Source organism: Maylandia zebra, linkage group LG15 (genome assembly GCF_041146795.1).
Source record: "Maylandia zebra isolate NMK-2024a linkage group LG15, Mzebra_GT3a, whole genome shotgun sequence".
NCBI classification, from domain to species: Eukaryota; Metazoa; Chordata; class Actinopteri; order Cichliformes; family Cichlidae; genus Maylandia; species Maylandia zebra.
Window position 1 is genome coordinate 8,123,143 of NC_135181.1, and position 24,285 is coordinate 8,147,427.

At 40.4% G+C, this 24,285-nt stretch overlaps 2 protein-coding genes across 4 annotated transcripts; both read right to left on the reverse strand.

Annotated features, from left to right (window-relative positions):
• Positions 1-1,839: 1,839 nt before the first annotated feature.
• lnc.lemp (lncRNA encoded micropeptide) lies at positions 1,840-2,589 on the reverse strand. Its single transcript, XM_076874558.1, has 2 exons — positions 2,330-2,589; positions 1,840-2,134 (listed from the first exon to the last, which is right to left on the reverse strand). The coding sequence occupies exon 1, from the start codon at positions 2,501-2,503 to the stop codon at positions 2,333-2,335; it is 171 nt and encodes a 56-aa protein (XP_076730673.1). The 5' UTR covers positions 2,504-2,589; the 3' UTR covers positions 1,840-2,134; positions 2,330-2,332.
• Positions 2,590-5,155: 2,566 nt separating this feature from the next.
• scml4 (Scm polycomb group protein like 4) lies at positions 5,156-23,839 on the reverse strand. 3 transcript variants are annotated; one of them, XM_004541954.3, is made up of 7 exons: positions 23,399-23,839; positions 18,389-18,584; positions 14,263-14,465; positions 10,872-11,001; positions 8,492-8,704; positions 7,273-7,418; positions 5,156-6,905 (listed from the first exon to the last, which is right to left on the reverse strand). In XM_004541954.3, the coding sequence occupies exons 2-7, from the start codon at positions 18,543-18,545 to the stop codon at positions 6,780-6,782; spliced, it is 975 nt and encodes a 324-aa protein (XP_004542011.1). In that variant the 5' UTR covers positions 18,546-18,584; positions 23,399-23,839; the 3' UTR covers positions 5,156-6,779. The 3 variants fall into 3 exon arrangements, with proteins under 3 accessions (XP_004542011.1, XP_004542014.1, XP_004542013.1); XM_004541957.3 differs by lacking the exons at positions 18,389-18,584; positions 23,399-23,839 and adding an exon at positions 15,368-15,503; XM_004541956.3 differs by lacking the exons at positions 18,389-18,584; positions 23,399-23,839 and adding an exon at positions 15,321-15,501.
• Positions 23,840-24,285: the final 446 nt, after the last annotated feature.

Below are 24,285 nucleotides of genomic sequence, written 5' to 3' on the forward strand. Positions count from 1 at the left end.
GGTGTAAATGTGTATTTAGATACAAAACACAGGTACAGATGTGAGATATAATTTTTTGTGGCTGGTTGTGGTAGTTTGCACCTTTGAAGATGCTGTTCACCAGACAGGAGCTAGTTTTACTAGCTTGTACTTACTCCAGGTTTTATGTCTCCCAGGGACACCGGGGCTCAGTACGGTACCATGACAATTGTAAAAATGGCTAATTGTGCCGTATTGAGGTGTGTAAACCATATTATCCCAGTAATAGTCATACTTTTGGATAACTTAATTGGTTTTAGCAATTGTGTTACTGAATCGCCATCAACGTCTACAGCCTAGACAGCGACTCTAGTATTTTTCCCAGTTATGAGTTTGCCTTTAGATTTCTATCAAATAGAATAACAGCTTGTAGTCTAACGTGCTTTGAGTTAGACTACAGTTCCTAGTTAGACTAGGAACTGCTATATAAATGCAAATCCATTTCGATTCCCCAATCCAGGAAAAATCCTGGATTCTTGCATCTTTTCTGTGAGTAATCCATTGATACATGATTGGTATCAAATAACAGGGGGAAAAATGCAAAAACGAGAAAGAAGAAAAAAAATCTGTGTTATTACACAACGAGTCAGTAAAATCCAAGTAGTGCTTGTTATGTGGAGATATATGAGAAGTGATTCCCCAGAATTTTTTTCAGGGGCTGTTTTAACCAGTGTTCATCGCTATTATGTCGTAAATAATCTCACATACACACTCATGCAATTTTATGTCCCAAAGTAATAAGACAAAACCTAGCAAAGTCGTGACACAGCACCTGAAAGATCCATCTGGCATCTCTACTGTTCACTGAAGCCTCATCAGAAATGTCTCAGTGGAAGGGTGGCTGTCAAGAAGCCATTCTTAGGGAAGGGAAACAGGGAGAAAAGGCTGAGTTATGCCATCAGTGGTATCTTATAGAAAGATGCCTTCAAATCTAAAATTATTGGTTGAAGTTGTTGTCAGTATTTATGTAGGAGGTCATGAGAAAGGTACAACATAGAGTTGCAACAGCTATCTGTAAAACATAGTGGAGGGGCTGCATTTCAGTCAGTGGTGTTGTGGAGAGGTTGTCAAAAATTAATGGAATTATGAATGACACACTGCCAAAACAATGAAAGCATACCTGGATAGAAAAACACACAGTGGAACACTATCGGTCATGGATTAGCCTCCTCAGAGCCCGGACCTTAACATTATTGAACCAGTGGGGGTTCATTTTGACAGAGAACAGAACAAAAGGCAGCCAATGCCCAAAGAAAAGCCTTGAATGCTCTTTAGGAAGAACAAGAACAAAGACCAAATACCAAATACTGATTTTCCACGTTATTAAAATTGTAAACATTCTGCTTTAGCTAATAAACTGCTGCACTCTTTTCCCATTTTACTAGCAAAATATCAAGAACTGACAGGTACCTGAAAAATTTTGCATAATACTGTATTTTAAATGAACCTCTGCCTTTTGATCCTTTCCCGAGTCTTGGACAAAATGACACACACACAAAAAAATCAATTAGTGTAATCATGGCTCCCAATGGAGCTGTTTAAGGTGACTTTGGCGTTCATCCAGCAGATGGCGCAGTTATTCACATAATAAATTTTTATCGATAGAAACGTCAGTAAAAGTTTACTAGGCTGAAGGAAAGAGTGCTGCGTGTTTTCCTTTCATTGTGAGTTCCTATGCTATAAGGAGAAAATTATAATCCCACTTATTTGTAATAGAGTTTAGGTAACTTTTAAGTTGTAAGAGTGTAGTGCCAGCTTCAATAATATATCACCACATTATCTGAAGTCCTGAACATCATTGTGGAATAACGACTTTCAACATAGGAAAAAAAAATAATTTATTTGACAAATACAGAGATGGAGACATGTTGGCAGAGAACAGCACTGGGGACAGGGCCACCACTCCCTTTTTGTTAGCAGAACAACAACAACAAAATGCTGTTGCTTCCATTTTCATGGAACTGGTTTAGAGTGAATTAGAGTCTTAAATTGAAAGGCGTGGCAGACAAATACAGGTAGTGCAGCATACAGGTAGGTCATCTTCAGATTTCCTTCCCTCGGTCACAAACATGGTGTAGGATCCACATCCAGAATCCAAGAGCCTCATACCGCAGACCTTACAGGAAAGACACATTTTTAGACAAACAAACTGTGACAACAGTGACTTGTATTACGTATATAAATTCATCACAGCGATACTGTGCAAATAACAGCAAATAATACGCATCACTTTGGTCCACTCGAAGCTTTACTAACCGACATATCCTAAGCTCTGTAACTCAACAGCGTGTCGTCATAAATATGGCATTACCATTCAAGCCAAATCCAGTTTCTTCTGTGTTTCTGATAGCTTTTCCTGGAGTCGTTTTTTCCTCCAGTCCAGAAACCTTCTCCTCATTCTGTTTGCCTGCCACCCCGCCAAGAAGCCGGCAGCGAAAGAAACCACAACGGCGACCTGTAGTGTCCTCTCCGAGACGTCTGCCATGTTCACCTCTGTCTGACAGATGCACACATTTGTGGAAGCATGAAAATCTTAATACAGGAAGTGAACTCCTGCGAGTCTTTTTCTTCTTCTTGTGCTGGGTTTACTAGCAATTAGCTAACTGCTCAAGCGTGCCACCTACTGGCTGAAGTGTGTAGCAGAAGGTTAGCAGACAAGCTAAAGTTGAGAAAATAGCAACTAAGTACCTAAATACTTAATTAACTAAATAAATAAATTCTTTATTACGACCATTCTTCTTATAAGTGTTGAATACTGACTAAGTGTTTACTACAGTGTTTCTTTTAATTTCTAGATACGTTTTTCAAAATATCATAGACTCGTGGTTACTTTATTAGGCACACCTGTTTAGCTACTCATTAATATAAATTTCTAATTACCCAATCACAGGATAGCAGCTGAATGGATTTAGGTATGTATGCATGGTCAAAACAACATTGTAAAGTACAAACTGAGCATCAGAATGGGGAAGAAATGGGATTTAAGTGACTTTGAATGTGCTATTGTTGTTGGTCTGAGTATTTTAGACACCGCTACTCTGTTTGGAAAGAAAACAATATCCAGTGAGTGGCTGTTCTTTGGGTGAAAATGCCTAGTTGATGCCAGAGGTCAGAGAATAATGGCCAGACTGCTTCAAGCTGTAACTGTAACTCTAATAACCACTCATCGTCACAACCAAGGTATGCAACTTTTGGAATGTGGTGGAGTATGACATTTGCATCATGGATCTAGAGCCAACAAATCTTGTCATGCTATCATGTCAACATGGAGCAAAATCTTGAGGCAAATTTTCAGCGCCTTATTGAATCTGTGCAATGAACTGTTAAGGCTGTTCCGAAGCTAAAAGCAATAGCAAGATTTACCTAATAAAGTGACATGTGAATGTAGCAGTCAATTCCTGTGTCGCTGAGGTTTGTGAATTTTTCCCTTTGTGATGCTTTTAGCCTCTGCTATAATTGATTAATCTTTTCTTTTTATAATTGAATCTGTAAATGACCTGTTTGGTTTTCAGTTTTTATCATGTGTTTCTATATCAACAATCAAATCACAGCTTAAATGAACACTTATTAGTAATATAGTAATAATAGTAATATTAGTTATTGAAAGTGCAAAGAAAAAAATCTGAAAATTGGAAAGCAATTTGTGGTTGCTTGTTGTAGCTTGTTTTCACAGCGAAAGGTTTTACTAAATACTGATAAGCAGTAACGCGTTACTGCCCATCTCTGTAATCCAATTACTTTTGCGACGTTGGTGACAACAGCTGTGTGCAGATCAACAATGGATAATATATCCAGTGCGGGACAGAGTATGAGCGTGCAGCGTTTAAAGCGTGGAAGTACTGACCTTATTTTGAGTTTGATTCCATAAAAAGTGACAAAAACATAAACTCGCGGATTCTTCAACTGACCGCTGCGGCTCACCTGCACCAGGGCAAACCTCTGCCTACCCTACTCCTGCTTTACAGGTGAAAATAGAGCAACAGGACCACTAGTCTTTGACTTTATTTATTTTCTGCTGTGTTTTACTTGCATCTATTTGAAAAAGTGAGTGTAAACACAAAAAATTATTTTATTTTATGTGCTGGAATGTGCAGAAAATAGGTTTAAATATTAAGCTTATTTCTTCCAGTCAGAGAATGTTGCATATAATTAAAGTTTTGCTTGATGCATAAAGTTAAACGATTAAAACTAATAAAACAAGTTTTAAAAAGAGACTTTTCCATTTGATTACATTTTGTATGATGGATTATGCAGAAAAAGTAGAATTGGGCTGAAAAATCTATTGCTTTATCACCTATTCAGGTTGTAAATCGTGTTTTTAAAAAGTAACTAAGCAATTAATTACTTTTGAAAATAAATAATCAGTAAAGTAACGGGATTACTTTTTGGGGGAAGTAATTAGCTACTGATTACTTTTTTCAAGTAACTTGACCAACACGGCTGATAATCAATCTGATATTCTAACTGCTCTATGATACTGTGGGATAAAACCTGCAGCACCAGTGCATTCTAGCCTTTGCACCATATGTGAACATGATCATTTGATTTGCAAAGTGCAGTTCTGTCTACTTTGCAATATGTATTATTGCAAAGTGGAAGTGTTTAGGAACCACAGCAAGTCAGCCAGACCACGTGGCAGACCACATAAAGTTACAGAGCTGGGTCACCGGGTGCTGAGGTGTGTAAAAGTCATCCACGCTCTGCTGATTCAATAAAAGCAGTTTCAAACCAACTGTGGCATTACTATCAACACAAAACTGTGCACCAAGAACCTCATGACATGGGTTTCCATGGCTGAGTAGCTTCAGTGGATGTATTATAGGTGCCTCACTTCACAGTAGTTCATCCCGTAAATGTACTTTTTGTAAACCTTTGTACATTTATATTTACAATTGGTTTTCAAAAAAGAGAAGAAATTCAATTAAATAAATTCAATTGATAGTATTATTTCTGTCATTGGTAATTTTCTATACATGCTGATATCCCAGAAATATCATATTCTCAGTTCCTTGGCTATGATACATCCTGCTTTGTCTGTTTTACCATACAGCTCCTATTTCAGATAAATAAACACAGTTTTATCTTTCATCCTTTATGTTAACTAACAGCACAAAATCCAGTTAAATAAGAGACAGGATTAAAATAAAGCCAGGTTTATTTAAGTATCAAACAGTAAAGAACATCAAAATTCAATTAACATAGGTCACTAACTCAAAAATTGACAACATCCAGAGATTCTTAAATTTGTTGAAATAGCTCATGTGCTAAATGTTTGTGTTCATTTCTTGCATGTCTTTAAAATCAAGTTTGATAAAGTGAAACTGTTTTTTTTTTTATCATAAAAGGTACTAATCAGTCTGTGTTGTACAAACAAAGCATTTAAGCATTGAAAAAAAAACAAAATTAAAGTAAGTAACAAGTACTATACACATTAAAAAAGGCATTGTTTAACCAAGTTTGACAAATACTGTGTATGACTACCTTTTGTACAATGTCACACAAGAAAACTGAATTTGGTGGCTGCATAGCCCTGATTCTGACATGGCAATGTTTAAAAGAAACCAAAAACAACCCCCAAATGTTAATGCTCGAGACATTTTACATACAGCAGTTTCCCTTTTTAACAGTTAAGGGATGAAATCCTGCTCCATTCTAAATGACTGAAGAGGTAACGTATGAGAAGAATGTAACCTGAAGGAAGTCACAGAGGTGAAGTTTGCGAGTAGATATGTTGTAAAATGTAGTGATTGTAGTGGTAGTATCTGTTTCGGTGAGCACCCAGTTGTACGAGGTTTATTAAATTCGCTTTGTCTCATGCTACATTGCAACCTCAGTGGAAAAAAGAAGTCATATTTCCTTCCTGTCATTATGAGCACTGTGTGATTACAGACATCTACGACTGGTAAAAAATCTTGGTCGCTTCACTCGAACTCCGGTGTGGTTTGTGGTCAGAATCTTCATGTTAACAAATCACTTCTTTCTTTATTTCTTTATTTTTTAAAACTTTTTCCAAATATGAGCTCTATCACTCCTTTCTCATGAAGTTTTACACATTCCAGTATTATAAATGTACACTTTGTATTGTCAAGTCTTTGGCACATAAACCATTTGCTTGGCCAACAAGTGTGCACTTAAAGTTCAGAGATGTTTGAGAACTGTGCTCTCAAAATGGCTCAGTAACAGCGCTGTTTTGTTCTAGATTATCTTGCAACAGACTTCCAAATCGACTTAATGAACAGTTTGAGTTATTAATTACAAGTCATGTCACCAACTTTAACCTGGATAAACGTGACCAAGTGAGGATAAAATGGACTATCTTAAAAGTCCAGCAGCAAGACTTTGTAAAGTTTAAATGTGTTACTGAGGTAAAGCACCCTAGAAGTTTATAATGATATAATACAGTATCCAGTGATTATGATCTGCACAAATTAACAATGCCCAAGCTCAAAAATTATTATTACAGGTCGTACTTCAATATACCGTAGCTGCCATCTGTTTGGCGACAAACTATTTACAATCTATAGCAGTTCAGGTACAAAGTAAAGAGAGACAAAAGTAAAATAACTGTTTGAGCTCTTAAATGTCCTAACATGTACAGTCACAGTGTCCAATCTGTGGACAAAGTGTGGTGTAAATGTAGTAAAAGCCAGCATATATTTGGATCAGACGTTCGTGATGTATTGCTGATGACTTAGAAAGGTTTCGGGAATCGGCACCGACTCGTTGCTCTTAAAAATTAACGAGGCGATCGAGGACTCGGCTCACAACCGGCTCTGCTTGAGCCTGTCGATGTGGTAGCAGAGTTTGAGCGCTGGTCCCAGCTTCAATCCCAGGTACTTCATCATCATCTCGCTTTTCAGAAGAAGTAGGGCGTCCCCATCTATTTCCTGGAATATAGCAAGATATAGTTGTAAAGCAACGGAAAAAAAGGATTACTTTAAATATTCCACTCAAGTGCTGTGTGAGAAATGGAGGCAGCACAGTGACTTATTTAAAAGGCTCGGGGACAAACCTTCGTGCACTTTAAAAATTCTTTAATAATATTCATGCAGTTTCCATTTCAGCTCATTTACATTCAGGACCACAGGGCACTGGGTGACAGATAATTTGAGCTACAGCTGTCATATAAGAGATTTTTAAATAGAAAGCATACCCTGCTTCTTGTAAGCTGTGCCCCAGTGCATGTTGGGAAATGAGCTCAGTTCCAGTACATTTAGTATTTAAGTTACACGGCATTAAGTGGGTCGGACTTACATGCTTCCTGAATGCTTCCGCATGGGGTCCCAGAGCTTGGGGATCAGCATCTTTAATGAACCAAACCACATCCTCCACACCCCAGCTGGAAGGGTCCTTACCAACAGGACGCTTGCACTCTCCAGCTTCTGACATCGGGCTGTAGGCTAGATAGCAAAAGAGGACAGGCAGGGTGAATTTTTATTCTAAAAAACAAAAACAAAATTGATGATCTCATAATGTTGCCTGAAAAGAACTTAGAACACAGTCTATAGACTCTGAAGTGATGCGAAAGAGCCTTTACTGCTCATCTGGGTTTTTGGGTTTTTTTGGCTTCTGTAAACACTTAAGAGATAACGTCTCAATCGCTAGTTTTGAGTTTTATTAATAGCGCAGCAGTCTTTTATTTTGAAATTTCACCCAGTTAGATTTACATAGATGATGAAGGAGGGTGTAATTTAGCTTGTGAGTAAAAAGTTACTGAGCAGAATACTTGGTTTCTCAGCCAATCAACCCCTTTCTTTCCTTACTTCCTGTTTCGAATAACGTAGATGGCGTCGGCCAAAATTCTCAACTCATCGTTTCAAAATAAGTCGGCAAAACAATGCTTGTGAAAATGCTAGAAGTAGCTGGCCTAGCTCTGTCTGAAGGAAATATTACAGAGACACTGTCACCTCCTAGGCTAACCAATTAGGGAAAACGACAATTAAAAATTGTATATTACAATTTTACAAAGTGTTACCTTTGAGTCACACTGAATTTAGGCAGTATTAGCATGTGTACTACTTATGTCAAGCTTCTTCTCATGGGTCTTCCAGAGATTGCTGATCTCAGCATATTTCGGTAGAGGTCTCAGGTTAATCTTTTTGCATTGCACAAAATTCAATTATATTGAAGCTAAAAAACTCCAGGGTTTCTCACACTAAAGCTACAGCACACCTGACTGTGTGACTTTACTTGGGCAGATCTATGATGGAAACCCATCCCAAACCACTTACACCACAAATGACATTATTATGCTGTAAACTAGCACAACTATAGATGTAGGCAGATGTTAAAGAAATGCATATGAAAATAAATGCAAACATCTCTTGAATGATGAGTGATCTGGGCCTTCATTGGTCTAAATAATTTCATCTCTAAAGATATGGATAACATAATTACAATGCAAGTATAAACCAACACTAATGGCACAGGTGATGTGCATGGAAGTGCACCTGGCAATAATTTATAGCCTCACCATTTCTGTTTCCTTCCTGGTGACTTCCTGGGCTTGACGCTTGTCTGCACATGCCTGCTGTAGCAGAGCAACTGCTGCCACGGTAACCGTAGGACTGCTTCATCTGATACTGTGACGTCGTGACGCTGAATGCAGAGTCACTGGGATCTATAGCATAGCGCCTCGAGTCCACCGGTGGGTCACATAAAAAATCATCAGCCAATGGCGTCTCCGCTGGGGAGGGAAGTACAGGAAGTGGCATTGTTAAAGCCAAACCCAACAAAAAAAAAAGTTTCTTTTTTTAACATGACCATTGCAATTATACTGTGAGATATCCCATCATGGTTATCAGAGGATGTACCCTAACAACCCTGAATGAAACGACTTTCATGGATTATCATGAAAGCTTGATATGCCTGAGTTGCACTGAGGCAATGGCAAAAAAACAAGGTTAAATTAAAAAGCTAATGACATTTCCTGTTGGCCTTAGCTTTAGACTGTGTTAGGCGCTAGTTGATATTAACAAGCAAAAAGATGCTGAACATAGTACAAGCTATTATAGCTTAAAAATCATTGCATAAAGCTCAATGTATAGCCTCAAAACACTGCAAGTGTGGCTGTATTGTTCAAACTGGGTGATAGATACAAAAAGTAGAAGGACTGTGATGACCATATGAAATTTATAATGAGTCAAGAAAAAAAGATTCTTAATATCTTACTATATTTTCAGACCAGTATAAAGCCTTTGGGTGTATATAGTATATTAGACAGCTTCCTTTCACCAGACTAGAATAATATAGAAAGAACTGTATAATAAATACAAAGCTAATCTTTAGGTAAGCTGCATTAAAGCCCCCGCGGTCTGTAACTGTATGGATCTGAAATGGATGAAAGATAGTCAGTAATTCCTCAGAGTCTGCTCCCTTTGTGCCAGCTTTTCAGCTTGTCAATAATGTAAATGCTTGCTAGTTAAGTCAGAACCAGGCAGATACAGATTTTCCTAATGACAGATTTATAACATTGAAATATGCTACTAAGATGATTTTGCATTACTTCTGCATTATGCTCATGCAAAGGTTAAATGTACTGCTATTGTGTTCTGAAAAATCAATTATGATTAAGATCTGGGCATGCAAATTTGAAGGATTACACACCCCCACATGCACACAATAAGGCACATGTGCCCTACAGAATGTATTTTGATACTTTTCAAATATAAGCAGTTAGATATATAAGCAGTATTTTGCTGCATATCTACGAGTTCATTGCAACAGCTAAAAAGTCGTCTTTGATCTTTACATCATAACGTATTACTGCGGCACATACTATATATATGTGCGTGTTAAAAATAAGATTTAGAAGATTAGTCACTCAAAAGGAAATGTATACTTCCAATATACATAGATGCTCCTGAAATGCTTTTTTTCCACTGGAGGAAAAAAAATATCAATATCTGTCTGGGTGGCACCACGGGGATCGTGCTGATTTTTTGTCTGCATGCATATGCGCATGTGCACTTCATCTCTGTGTCTACAGTCTGACATCAAACACTTTTCATGATTTGCATGAACAAAGAGCAAACGGCTGGTCCTTGACGCATGAGATTTCCCCCCTCTAACCTTAAATACACTAAAGGCAGCCTTTAAATATTTGCTTATTCAAAGCAAGGCTAATCTTTAGGGTGGGAAAGATGTTTTTAAAATGAAAGAAAGCATGGTTGTATGACTTTTGTTTCCTATTTAAAAGAATATTTAAGATTCGTACTTCTAAAAATCTTATTTTCTAAGCAACTAAGGAAAAGAGGCTGGGAAGATTGGAAGGGAAAACAAAATATGTAACTGGGTTATGTGTGAAGGTGTGAGCCCTTTATCCTAAATAAATCCACATATGCTTGTGGTTTAAATTAGATAAATAAATTAGGGAAAACCAGTCACTAGTGTATTTAGAGAACAAAAATGAAACATCACATTGGAAAAAAAATAGACAGAAGCATTTTATCTTGCCCCTCAATTAAAGTCAAAGGCAGAGTAGTAAAGGATGGGGGGTTGTGGGGGTGGGAGATAATACAAGAAGTAGACAAAACAAAAAAGAAGGTGGAGGCCACAAAGTCACACCATCACTTCAACCAGTGAATGCACAATGAGAATCACATTTTGAAAAACCACCATTGGTTAGCTTTCCCTCAATCGTTCTTCCTATTATTCTGGGCCATAGTTCACATCTGTTTGCATGCATATGTGTGAATGAATGTGAGACCGTATGGTTGATTATGTGTATGTTGGAATATGTATGTTTATCTTTAATGAATGGCTTATTTCTCCACTATTGTTATTATTAATGGCCAAGCTTCTTTATGGAAAAACTGATCATTATAACTGTGCGTGTCTTTGTGTCTTTTTACCTGTCAGGACCTGTGGTGTGGCAGAATGGGGGACGATGGCAGCGTCCTGTGGGATGGAGCCCATCTCTGGCTCTGGTGTGCTGCTGGGAGGAGAATTGGCTAGAGGGGACATCACCATCCGGGGCTTCAGCTACAGGGGAACATACACATGCAGTCGCTAATTAGAGGTTCTGCATGTTGAAAACTGACATGGGTGAAAGAAAATCCTTAGCTATAGCTGTAGAGTTCCTATAATGCAGCACATACTATAAAGTCTGGTTAATGGGCTAGGCTAAAGCCCATTACTGTAGATTTACAGCTGAGGACAAAAGCATCTTGTTGTGAGCTTTGTTTAAAAGCAGGCAGGCAACCACAACAGATAAACTCACCAAACACTTTATTAAATACAGTCTCGGTTAAGCCCTTTTTTGCCTTCAGAGCTGCCTTAATTCCTTGTTGCATGGATTCAGCAATGTTGGAAACATTCCTCTGAGACTTGTGTCCATACTGACATGAGAGCATCAGACAGTTGCTGCAGACTTGTCAGCTGCACATCTATGACGTGGATCTCCTGCTCCACCACATTACAGTACAGTGAACTCTCTGTCATGTTCACGAAACCAGTTAGAGATTATCTGAGCTTTGTGACATGGTGCCAAGAGCAGCCAGCAGGTCATAAAGGGATAGGGATGGTCACCAACAACAATCAGGTAGGCTGTGTTGATATTAAGGGGCCAAAGGTTTGCAAAGAAAATATCCACTATACCAGGGGTGGGCAACTCCAGGCCTCGAGAGCCGGTGTCCCTGCAGCTTTTAGATGTGTCCTTGAACCAATACAGCTGAGTTAAATGGCTAAATTAGCTCCTCAACGTGTCCTGAAGTTCTCCAGAGGCCTGGTAACAAACTAATCATGTGATTCAGGTGTGTTGACCCAATGTGAGATCTAAAACCTGCAGGACACCAGCCCTCGAGGCCTGGAATTGCCCACCCCTGCACTATACCATTCCATCACCAAAAACAAGCTGAAATGCTGATACAAGATAGCATGGATCCATGCTTTTATGTTGTTTACACCAAATTTTGGTGCAAACATTCACACTGGCGTAACCATTTCTACATGGCTAAAAGCACGGAGCTAGTGTTGAGCGATTGGTTGATTGAATATTTCCTTAACAAACAACTGAATTATACCTGCTAAAATGGCTGGTGAGTGTAGAAAAATCACAACTTACAATACCGAGATACATTTACCAGCTTTAACTTTTTTCATACAAAATGTCATCACTTCTGCCCCAAGTAGAGGAGCTTAAGTATCTCGGGGTCTTGTTCACAAGTGATGGGAGAAGGGAGCGGGAGATCGACAGACGGATTGGTGCAGCGGCCGCAGTGATGCGGACGCTGTACCGGCCTGTCGTGGTGAAGCGAGAGCAGAGTGTAAAAGCGAAGCTCTCAATTTACCGGTCAATCTACGCCCCTACCCTCACCTATGGTCACGAGCTGTGGGTAGTGACCGAAAGAATGAGACTACGAATACCCTTCCTCCGAAGGGTGGCTGGGCTCTCTCTTAGAGATAGGGTGAGAAGTTCGGCCATCCGGGAGGGGCTCAGAGTAGAGCCGCTGCTCCTCCACATCGAAAGAAGCCAGTTGAGGTAGTTCGGGCATCTGATAAGGATGCCCCCTGGGCGCGGTTTTCCAGGCATGTCCCACCGGGAGGAGGCCCCAGGGCAGACCCAGGACACACTGGAGAGATTATATCTCTCGGCTGGCCTGGGAACACCTTGTTTTTTCCCCGGATAAGCTGGAGGAGGTGGCTGGGGAGAGGGAGGTCTGGGCTTCTCTGCTTGGGCTGCTGCCCCCGCAACCCGGCCCCAGATAAGAGGAAGAAAATGGATAGATGGATGGATGGATGTCATCACTTCATCATTTTATCCTTTTTGAAATTCTATGAAAACTCTCAATTTATGCCCAAAAACGTGTTTTGTGAGCTCACAGTCAATTTGGCAAATTTATTACTGATGGTTATGCGTGTTGAATGTTTATGCCAAAGTTTAAGAAGTTCCCTTAAGATGTTCCTTAGACACCTCATTTATGAGCATGGGATACGGTATTCCATTCATTCACGTACTATATAGTACTGAGCCACCCATAATTTCTTAATAGTTTGCTAGGAACATGGAAACTATAGGTGCAACGATTTATTTAAAACTTTGGAAATACAAATGGAAATAGTATATAAAGGAAAATATTGATTCTCTACTATTCTGATAAGCTTATAATCCCACCTTTATTCTTCAACACAGCCTTCAACTCTCATATGCAAGCTTTCTTTTCATTTCTTTAAGAAGTCTTCAGGAATAGTTCTCCCGGCTTCCTGAAAGACATTCAAAGCTCTTCTTTGGATGTTGGCTGCTTTTTGATGCGTTCCCAGCCAAGATGATCCCACTCTGCTTCAAAGATTTTGAGGTCCAGGCTCTGGGGAGGCCAATCCATGACTCATGGTGTTCTGTTGATTGTTTATCTATCCAGGTATGCTTTTACTACATTTGCAGAACGTTTGAGATCATTGTCTTTCAAGACATCTGGATCAATGTCTACATAAGACCTGTTACCACTGGCTGCCAGTCAGCATACCTCAGCCTTTTCTACCTGTTTCCTTTCCTTAAGGATAACTTCATGACAGCAATCCTTCCACAACAGATGGTGCAGCTGAAGTGCCAGATGCATCTCTCAGGTCCAGTGTCATTGGCTGGAATTTTTCGTATTTCTTAAAGACATCACTTTCAGATGCTGTTCATCAGCTGCAGATAGTTTTTTAGGCCTACCACTGCTTCTTATGTCATCCACTTGTCCAGTTTTCACAGTTTTTTAAGGATTAACTGCACACCACGATGACATATGCCAAGTTTTCAGCTGATAGCAAGGAATGAGGGCTGCCTTAAGACTACCCAGCGCTGTAGGTGATGAAAATAGTGGGCCATCATGAATACAGACATTCGAGCAAAATAAAGAATGAAAGCTAGGTTAAGTATATGTTTCACAAGGAAGAAAATGCCTTAGTCATTCAAAGGAATGAAAACACAACATGACAACATGAAAACTGTGTGAAAATTCAACTGTGTTTGCTCACAGGAAGACTCAACGGAGTGCACTCTGTGTAAAAAGAAAAATGCATTAAAAGCATTTTCAGTTGTTGATCACATATGTGAGGGAAGTGGTTTGTATGTATAACCACCAAGGGTTCAGGGAAATACGTATAGATTAGCAGCCTCAAAACACAGATGACCTATACTCAGTACTGTATATGATCGTATGCTGTACCAACAAAGACTCCTGCACTGCTGTGTAGACACGGTTTCCCTCTTCTATTAAAGGAATGCCCATCTACATGATTAAACTAAAAAATTAAACTGACCTTAAAGCCAGGCTTCCTGCCTCTTTTCTTCGGGACCTTAAGAGGTGACAGAGTTTCAACATAGTGGCTCTGGAACTCCAGCTTTCGGATAGGAGGGCGTCCTCGCTTCCTGCCAGGCACCTTACCTTGGGGCCCCGGTATGAACTGGGGGTCGAGAGCGGAAGCCTGCATCTCCGAGCCGGCGGACAAGGAACTCATCAGACCTGAGAGACAGCGGGAGAGATTATCAAACTCAAAGTGGCAGCTTTTAAAAAAGCGTGCAACACTGCTCAGCTGCAAATCACAGTGGAAACTCAGAGGCTCACTCACACACACTCACCGCCCCCCTCCTTCGAAACACACCAAAAATATAGGAAGTAGTAGAAACAAAGCCACATAAAGCTTTGTACTTTACTCCACCCCTCCCCCCCCAACCCTCCAGCTGCAAAGATTGCAATAAATATCATTACTGCACTACGAGAGAGAGGGAAAGAGAGAGAGACAAAGCCCCGCAAGCAGGCAGACACACAAACATAGGAAATGAAACCCACAACACCCACACACACTATCAAACAATCAATGAAGTGCGCTGTCACACAGACACACACACATTTACACACGCACAGGCAGTACTTTCAAGTGTTTGATTGAGTGCCATTAATCCACACTGCCTCTCTCAATCTATCTCAATCAATCAATCCATATTATTTTGTTTGGGGTTTTTTTTAATTATATAAAAGAATCAGCTGACTTTGCCTTTGAACACGAAGCTCTGTGCTTTACTTCTCAGAGCTCTCCTGCCAATTTACCCGGTCAGCGGCACATTACTCTTTCATTTCTGTAAATGGCTAAACAACGCCTTGATGCAACTTGACTCCAGTGCAGACAGACAGCAGTCTGCAAAGTATTTGCCACTGCAGAGGGAGAGAGAGAGAGAGAGAGAGAGAGAGAGAGAGAGAGAGAAACAGGAACAGAGGCAGACAGACCACGTGAATACGTACGATGCCTTTCATCCTCTCTCTCTCTCTCTTTTCCTCAAATAGAAAAAGCTTCAAAGTGACCTGCTGAGCGTTACTTACCATGCACACAGCTGTCTGTGCTAATTGCCGTCTCTGTGATGCCTCACCTCAGCAGCAGATTTATGGATGTCCCCCCCCCTTCTCCTCTGACAGATCTCGCTTGCTCCAGCAGTCTGCCACTGCTGTCCTCCGCTGCCACACACTGACTGTCAAGACACCGGCAACTCCGCGTGCCTCTCTCTCTCTCTTCCTCAATCTCCGACACAACCCCCTCCTCTTTCTCTTCTACCCTAACCCCCTTCCTGTGTGTCCCCTTTCAGTCGCCATAGCAACACGCCTCTAACATCCCGTGGCAGCCGGCAGACGTGCTGAGCTCAAAGCACTGTGTGTGTGTGTGTGTGTGTGTGTGTGTGTGTGTGTGTGTGTGTGTGTGTGTGTGTGTGTGTGTGTGTGTGTGTGTGTGTGTGTGGCAGTGTGGGACAGTAATGTAATTACAGTTGCTGCATCTCGGGGTTCTTCTTGCCTGTCTTCAGAAAAAAACAACAAAAAAGAAGGCTTAGAGCGGGTGACAAAGGATTCAAGCTGTGCACTGTTTTGTGCTACAAGCGTATGAGTTACACACAGTAAAATGTCTGTTTTTTCATTTTTGGAGAAGAAATTTCTGCACAGGAAGATTATTTTCTTAAAGAGTCCAGACCAAAATTGGAATATCTCGCTATTTGTTTTTCCTTTGCCTGATTACTTTTGAATCCATGAAGCTTATGCAGACTGGCTTTAAGGTAAAGAGATCAATTTTCCCTGTAAACATCAAACGGTTCCAGCAGAAGCCCCACAGCCCCTTTTGGTTGCGATAAAAGATCACACTGCTGTCAGAAACTCAACACTCTTCCTTTCATTTATAGTCTTCTTTGGCTTCTATGTCAGCTAATGTAACGCATTTCTTGTTTTATCTGTAATGAAAAAGAAAACAAACATGGAAAGACAAAGAAAAGGGGCCAGCCAACGGCTTGTCTGTGTCTCTAAAGTAAAAAAGAAAAGAAGAAGAAAGCAGGCTCGAGAGGGCTTATTTGCTCTTAAAGGTTACAAGTGTACCAACTCGGGCTTTTCCCCTCACTGCATATCGATTAGTTACGCCCTGGTTGCAATGCCGGTTCCCGTTCCAAGCTGTATTTGTGGGGTTTTAACACTCAATCAGAAGCAGGTTAACCTTTCAAGAAGGAGCCTCAATCCCTGACGCACGCAGGGCGCCTGCATTCGCGGCCTCTGCGAGCGTGTAAAGAGATTTGTCAAGAGTCGGCTGCAAAGCTTCGCTCACGGGATGTTTTAACAGTGAATATTAGGTGCCAGGTGAAGTCTACGTGATAATAAAAAACAACAACGACAGTAAACAGCAAGATCAGGACAAATACTCTGTAAAACTGTATACATACACGCACTGTAATGGCCTGAGTGCGCAGAAGTGAGAGCCATAAATCATAAAAGTAATTACGCGGTGAGATTAATCCTGATGTCCCTCTTCAATCAGTCCTGTCTCATTACGGCACATCACATTAGAGACATAGACAGACTGAGACAGAACAGATAATCATCTTTTACTTAAAAAAGAATTGGATATGAGGGGTGGGAGCCCATTAACACTCACCGAGTCAATATGAGACAGCGCCAGTTTTTGGGGGGTTTTTTGCAGGCAAGCAGAAAGATTTTCAGCATTGCACGGGACCCACCACTCCCACCCAGACCCCCAAACACAATACGGTTGGGATCGCAGCCTAATTTGTTTATGGCTAATAAAACAATTAAGCAATCAGTGAACCCCTGCATGCGATTTTATTTTCCTGCTGAGGGACATCGGAAGTCAAATGTTGGAGGGAGCCTGGTGTTACAGACTCAGTCATGCAGCGACGATCAGCAGTGATTAGCATAACATAATCACTGGCTTCGGGGCATGGAGATTTGTATCCGCTTTCACTTACGCAGAGGGGACACAGCAATAAAGTGAGTTATAGTTATGCCTCACTAAACTGCACACCTAGACACACACATAAACAAACAGTCTAATCACCGCCTTACAGACACACACAAACCTAAATGCATGCATATAATAAGTGCAGTAAGACAACATACCCTTGCTTGGCAGCAGAATAGATTAGTATAAGTGTGTTTTTGTCTATGTATATGTGTGTATGTGTTTTCTAATCAGTGTAACAATATAACCCCCCCCCCCCCCCCCCCCCCGAATTTATTTACAGCTCAGGCAGGGCGTCACCATGGTAACAGACAGTGAAATCGGATTCTGCACCAGCGTCGTGTGATAAGGTGGGAATAAATAAAAGGATAAACAACAATGCGTGTATTAAATAGGCGAGCTCTCACACTCCGCCTGCCCCTCCTTATCTCTGCTGAGCCCTTCTAACTACACAGCACACTTCAGAGAGAAAAGTGGAGGTGGGGAGTGTTGCTCTTTGCACCAACTATGGGTCATGGCGGTGGTCTTGGTGGGGGGAGCTCTCTGACATAGACTAAGCCACACACCTGTACACACACATCTGTATGTAAAACTAGGCTTAGATGTGGTCTGTGGTCTCAAAAATATTTGTAGATGTTGAATTATTTATAACATGTGACACAAACTGACAGGACATCTTTCCAATATCCTTCTTATTGTTACAAATTTGCTTTTTTATGCATTTCTGCTTCACAAGGTAATAGGAGAATGTAAAACATACTCCCAGTCATGTCTGTCTACTTTGTGTGACCTTAATAATATTATATATTATATTATAAAATGCATTTCTATTATATAAAATTCTAGATTTTATGAATAATATCAAATTTTTTCATTTTATTTTTGTTGCAATGGCTGGAGTTGAATCTCTACGTATTTAGCATCCATATTTGTCTTTGATATACAATCATCTGCCACTTTGTTAGGTATACCTTTTCACCTGCTTGTTAACATAACATTTTATGTAAATAAGAAATCACATGGTACTGACTCAGTGCTGTAAATGTGGCATGATTGTTGGTACCAGACAAGTTGGTCTGTGTATTTCAGAAACTTCTAATCTACTGAGATCTTGTACTGATTTCCACTCTAGCTAATCATAACATTACTGTTAAACTCGTACTTTGTGTGTCGGAGTCCTGGATCTTCATACTCTGCACGGCTGACTCTGACTCTGGATCCAAGTTAACCAGATGCCAGCAACTGCGCCCCCTGTGGTCACGTCGATCTTGACGCAGGTGCAGACGCACACCTTTGCTGAGGGTGCCAGGCAGTCCCATGCCCTCAAAGTCAACCGCGTGAGGGCAAAATGCACCACACTGGAACGGCAGAAAGAAAACGCACAGAAATAATCATGTGTACATGTGGCTGATACGCTTAGTTTTTCCATTATTCCATTTGTCAGCATTGATCAAGTCTTCTGAAAATTAATTTTAGACCTTTGAATCCAAAAATGAGTGTGGAAATGGAAAAGAGCAAGCAACTTAAGGACAGATGGAGTAAGACAGAAATGGACAGAGTGAGCAGAAGAAGCACAAAAATTAATTGGGATGCCGATTGGGTAATTATACTAGTGCACGCTCAGAGGTCAAAGGAATAAACTGGAAGTTAATGGGAGAATATGGCTTAGCTAATGATAAAAGTATGTGGAACAATTTGTCTTTTATGCTGTAAAGCGAATGCAATTCAGCCTCCGGGGTGCTGGATTACTGATTAATGTGAACTAACGTGGCTTTAGTCTTCTTTGTACTGAATGGAACAAAAGCGAATGAGAGGGAAGAGCGGAGCCGAGAACTTGTAGACTTAATGGAAATGTTCATATTATCACCCCACGCTGAGAGCAGATCTTGTTTTCTGTGTGTTGTTTGTTAATTGCTATTTCAAGTTTACAGAGGACCTGGTTATATTTATCGCTCTCAGGCTTAGATTAAATAATCCTTGCAATTTTTAGCTGCTTTTGCTTTCCTGAAGGCTCCATATGGACTTCCACCAATGGAAATTTAGCAGGGATTCTAAACCAATCAGTCTAATCACAAAAATATATTAATTATATGCAGCTTATGCTTATACAAAGACTGGCACTGCAAAGCTCTATGGATTATCAGCAAATACAATTTGATGAGGAAGAAGAGAGCGTCACAGTGTCATAAATATCCTAAGCCTGGTGACAAAATTAACTTATTTAAATTGCAATCAGATATTACAAGGTGACTGTGTTTGCTAAATAAACATATTGTAATTAATCTTCCCTGTCGTCCTCAAGCGATTCGACGGGAAGGAGAAGACAGAGAGGAAAGTCATTTCCTTCAGACGCAAACAAAACGAGATAAGGAACATCAGCAAAAAAGATTTTTGTGTACAGTCCTTGTAAAATTATTTTCTTCGCATTTCACTCATATCCTGTCTCTCTCCCTCCACTAACTCCCAACGGGCACAGCAGATGGCAGCAGGTTTCTTCCTGTCAAAAGAGAGTTTTGCCTTCCCACTGTCGCCAAGTGCTCAAAAGGGGTATTGTCTGATTGGTGGGGGTTTCTCTCTATTGTTGTAGGTCTGTCCTTGCAATATAAAGTTATATAAATAAAACTGTATTGAATTGAACCCTCTATAATAGGGATGTCATGGAACACATGGGAATCAATTTGATACTAAGTGTGTGTGTGTGGGCGGGGGGGGGGGGGGGGGGCAGTATTAATAGAAAAGTCTTAATCAGAAGGAAAAACTACATATGAAAACACTGCTGAAAGTCTGAAATTTATGCCTTCCTTCACATTTTCTAAAGCCATAGGTGTGGGGATTCAAGTCTTTCCTGGGCATGTTCCGGTCCCCGGACTTTATGTTTAATATCCATGCTTTATAGGATCTGTAATGAATTATTCCCAGAGGAAATTATGTGAAAAAAATTCCATGGCAACAAGAAGGACAAAAACTCTCTCGACAAACATGTTTGAGTTAAAGCTATTTAAACAATCAGAAAGTAAGAAAAAAGTTTAAAGTGCAGGGAAAGGGGGAAAAAACAGGAGCAACTGAAACAGTCATTCCAGCCATGCTACGAGGTTATACAGGACTCCTCCCGACAATCATCTTGACATGCTGACGTGTACATTACAGCATGCTTATATTTGCTAATGAGCACTGAACACAAAGTACAGCTGACGCTTTTACCAAAAATAGAGCATCAACTGAAAAATGACCCAATGATGGCACTTTGGACAAAAAGATTTTCAGTCCAGTAGCTGTCAAGATGTTTGACTTAAAACCATAAATATAAAGGGAAGCATTAGGGTACACCGTGTGTGTTTGTATAAGTGCTCACACTAATACATCCTCAGCATCTGTCAAACATTTCTCATGAAAACATAAGCAAAAGGGGTAAAAAAAATGAGATGACATGAAAAAGGTCACGTAGCGCTGGATGAAGATTTGACCAGATCACTAAAGTCAGTAATGGGGTTCATCTAATTTAGGGTTTAAGAGCGCAGTTTGGACTGAGTGGAAATGACAGAAAATAAAAAGAGAAGTGAGAGGTGGCAGTTGAAGGAGGAGACCAGATAAAAACTGGACAAGGAAATGAGAGAGGGAGGAGGACAACGTGGAGAGAGAGGCACATTCAAATGATTGAACTCTTTAACTCTTTCCTCCATAAAGATGGCGTCTGACAGCCTAACCTGTACCCTTAATGGTGGGTTTTGACACCTCACTATATATTTAATAAAGAGGTAGTTTGAAAACCATTAGAATAGTTTCTGGGTTTTTCCAAAGGCAGCAGGTCTGAAATGTGATAGAAATTGCTTGGCTCAGAAAAGAGCTTCAGGGGTTACTCCAAGTAAGGGGTAAAGGGTTAAAAAGTGCTATGAATGTTATAGGAGCATTGAAAAAGCACAAACAAATTCCAGCTATTTAATGTTTTTTTGTTTAGTTTTTAAATTAATGAATAAAAAACAAAGGAAAAATGTAGAAAAACAACAAGGGAGGGGGGGAGGAAGAGAGTAACAAAAAAAAGGAGTGGGAGACGATAAAACACTCTTCAGTGTCGGACTGTCGGATTCAATCAGGCTGCAGATGAAAAAATCTGCCATGAACCTCAAAATTCCCATTTACAAAAAAAAATGTGAAACATCAAATAGTTATTGTAAAAACACACAAACACACACACACAAATCATGCACCATGAAACAACTCGAATGGAAAAAAAACCTTCAGATTTGATGAAATGCAGTGCAACCGACACACACACACACACACACACACACACACACACACACACAGCTGTTCTTATTCAGGTAAGCCATGAGCGAGACACATGTAGCGATGGAAAAAGCACCAGAAAGGCTCTGATTTTTTTTAAAAAAAGGTCTTTTTTGATTAAAGGCTGCGGCTTTGCTCACGCACATAATCATCAAACGTGCTGCTCGTGCTTTACGAGTGTCACACTCCATCCCTTTGCACTGCAAATCCACCCCATCCATTTTAACAGAGTAAGACATCCATAAATAGGCTGCTTAATACCATCCATGCATCCATCCATCCATCCATCCATTCGCTTCCGCTTATCCTTTGCAGGGTCGCGGGGGGTGCTGGAGCCTATCCCAGCTGTCATAGGGCGAAAGGCGGGGTACACCCTGGACAGGTCGCCAGTCTGTCGCAGGGCTAACACACAGGGACAGACAACCATTCACACTCACATTCACACCTAGTGGCAATTTGGATTATCCAATTAACCTATCCCCACAAGCTGCTTAATAGGTAAAAGTTAAAAAGATTATAATTGCTACTTTTTTCACACAAGGAGCCTGAGATTATATTTTTTTGTAAAGAATCCCTGTGATACCAAAATACGTTATTGCTTATGAGTTATGGTAGAACAAAAAGCCTTGATATTCAAAAGAAGAACACTGAATATGTAAATTAAGAGCGTGGAATTTCAAAGAAGGTATCTGTATTTTATTTGATTTGCCAGTGAATCTCACCAGAAAATAAGACAGAAGAAACAGAAGTGGATTATTGTGTTTGTGTATTAAATAATGGTTTGCTGTCTTGGAAAATGTAAAAGCTTAAAAACCAAATCAAAAGATAACTTTTTAAAATAATTTTCAGCTCTGCCAAGCGTTGCCAGCTTTTTTTGGTAGCCAATGTGGAATTTTGGACTATGTATATATATATATATATATATATATATATATATGAAAAAAATAGTGTATTTAATGTTAAAGAACCACAATGTCTACATTTCCCAACGCATTTCACAGGTGACCATCTTTTCATTATTTTTTTAAAAAAGCTGAGAGTTTAATGTCCTTCTGTACTCTATTAAAACACTAAGTGATCTTTAACAATTAGGCATTAAATCATCAGACTGAGCTCGAGCAGTCCACAGTGGAGATTTGCTACAATGACGACTTTAATTACACTTTCTGTCATTGATCGCAGGCCCTGGCTTCCCTGGCTTCTCCACCCACCGCTGTACAGGTTGTTTTTTTTTAGCTCAGGGTCAGCATGTTTATAAAAGGGAACAGCACGAGAAACTCTGTAGACTTTGCTTCTCTAAGTGAAGCAGCCACGTATTAAACTTTTATTTTCAGTCAGATAAGCTGGCCTGGCTTCAACCCTAAAGAAAAACTCCAAGATGTTCAGGCAGTCATGACAGCAGAGGTGAAGCCTTCATTACTGGATGCTTTCCTTCCAGTCATCCTTACTTCTTTCCTTTAGTTGATGAAGGGATTAACAGATAACTGAAAGCATATTCAAATGAAGAGCTATGCGTTACCACTTACACTAAAAAAAAAGCTGTTTGCCTGCAAGGTAGGCACATGGGGGCCCACATGGGGGCCCACACCCCACTGCAATCAACCTTTGTGATGCATGATGGGAAAATAATTACTTTGCCATTAATATATCACACAGGCTATATATATATATAGTTTATCATTATCTTGCCAATACAAGGACAATCAAAGGAGCATGATCCTGTAATAAACAATGCTTTAATATAATTATCGGATCTCTGTTGGCCCAGTGTGAGTGTATTTTGACCTTGCAGGTTAGACTAATGAAATTAGCACCCGTGCGTTTGTGCGCTCTAAGTCCAGTAACGTCAGGATGTGAGAGGGTCGAGTCTGTAGTAGGATTTATTTACCTATGTCGAAGCGGTTGATTCATCAGCGGGGAATCAATTTCTCCACAGCAGGCTGGCTGAGCACACAGTGCAGCATCAGATGCAGCACAAACACCGGGAAAGGAGGGGGGGCACGAGTCCGGGTTCCACCCCTGCAGATGCGGCAGGGAGGCGAGCGAGCTCAGTGGGCTGCCGGCGGGAAGCAGAGCGGCAGACTTCACCTTCCTAACGCGCCGTCCGATGCTTTTCAGAGACAGGAGTTGAAAGATCCTGCAGGGCGGAAGCTGAGGGGGAAAGTGCGACTGAATTGTTGGTGTGCATAATTTTCCTATCTGGCCTTAAAGCTGTTGCCTATTGCGTTTTATCTCCACCGGGTTCAGGAGAGCGGGAGAGATGGCATGGTAAATAAAGTAGTAGCACTCAAACTGAAGAGGTTCAGCCCCCTTTGACAACACAAAAACACCCCTCGGTGGGCATGGAGTGCGGGAGTGTGAGCCCAGTCCAGACAAAAACAACCGACACGGGTCTAATGAGTCATTTGATTAACATTTTACGTGCCTGAGTAGCTTTAAATATTCATAAGGCTTCTGTCAGGCTCATGTTGATGTAACCATAATTTACCCCCACAGTGCCGTTACACATGGCTACATATTGATATTATCCAAATCACGATGCTATCATAGAGAACTGACTCCAAATTTGCAAATTATACTGACAGGGAATTCCCACCTGTTCCTATGAGGAGGAAACCAGTATGTGTGGCAGTTGGTGATCAAGTGTCATTTAGGCCACAGGATTTTAGCTATTCGGTGCTTTAGTGATATGAAAGTAACTAGTTACATTTCCAGAAACAAGTGGCACTCACTGAAAATGGAGTGTATTTATGCCGACAAATGTACGAAAATTAT

Bases quoted from the DNA above. Each gene is read 5' to 3' on its own strand.
- lnc.lemp (XM_076874558.1), bottom strand. From the start codon at position 2,503: ATGGCAGACGTCTCGGAGAGGACACTACAGGTCGCCGTTGTGGTTTCT.
- scml4 (XM_004541954.3), bottom strand. From the start codon at position 18,545: ATGGGACTGCCTGGCACCCTCAGCAAAGGTGTGCGTCTGCACCTGCGT. The intron at 14,466-18,388 runs GTACGAGTTTAA...GCTGTCTCTCAG, and splicing joins CCAGGACTCCGACACACAAA to GTCTGATGAGTTCCTTGTCC. The intron at 6,906-7,272 runs GTAAGTCCGACC...GCTATATTCCAG, and splicing joins CGGAAGCATTCAGGAAGCAT to GAAATAGATGGGGACGCCCT.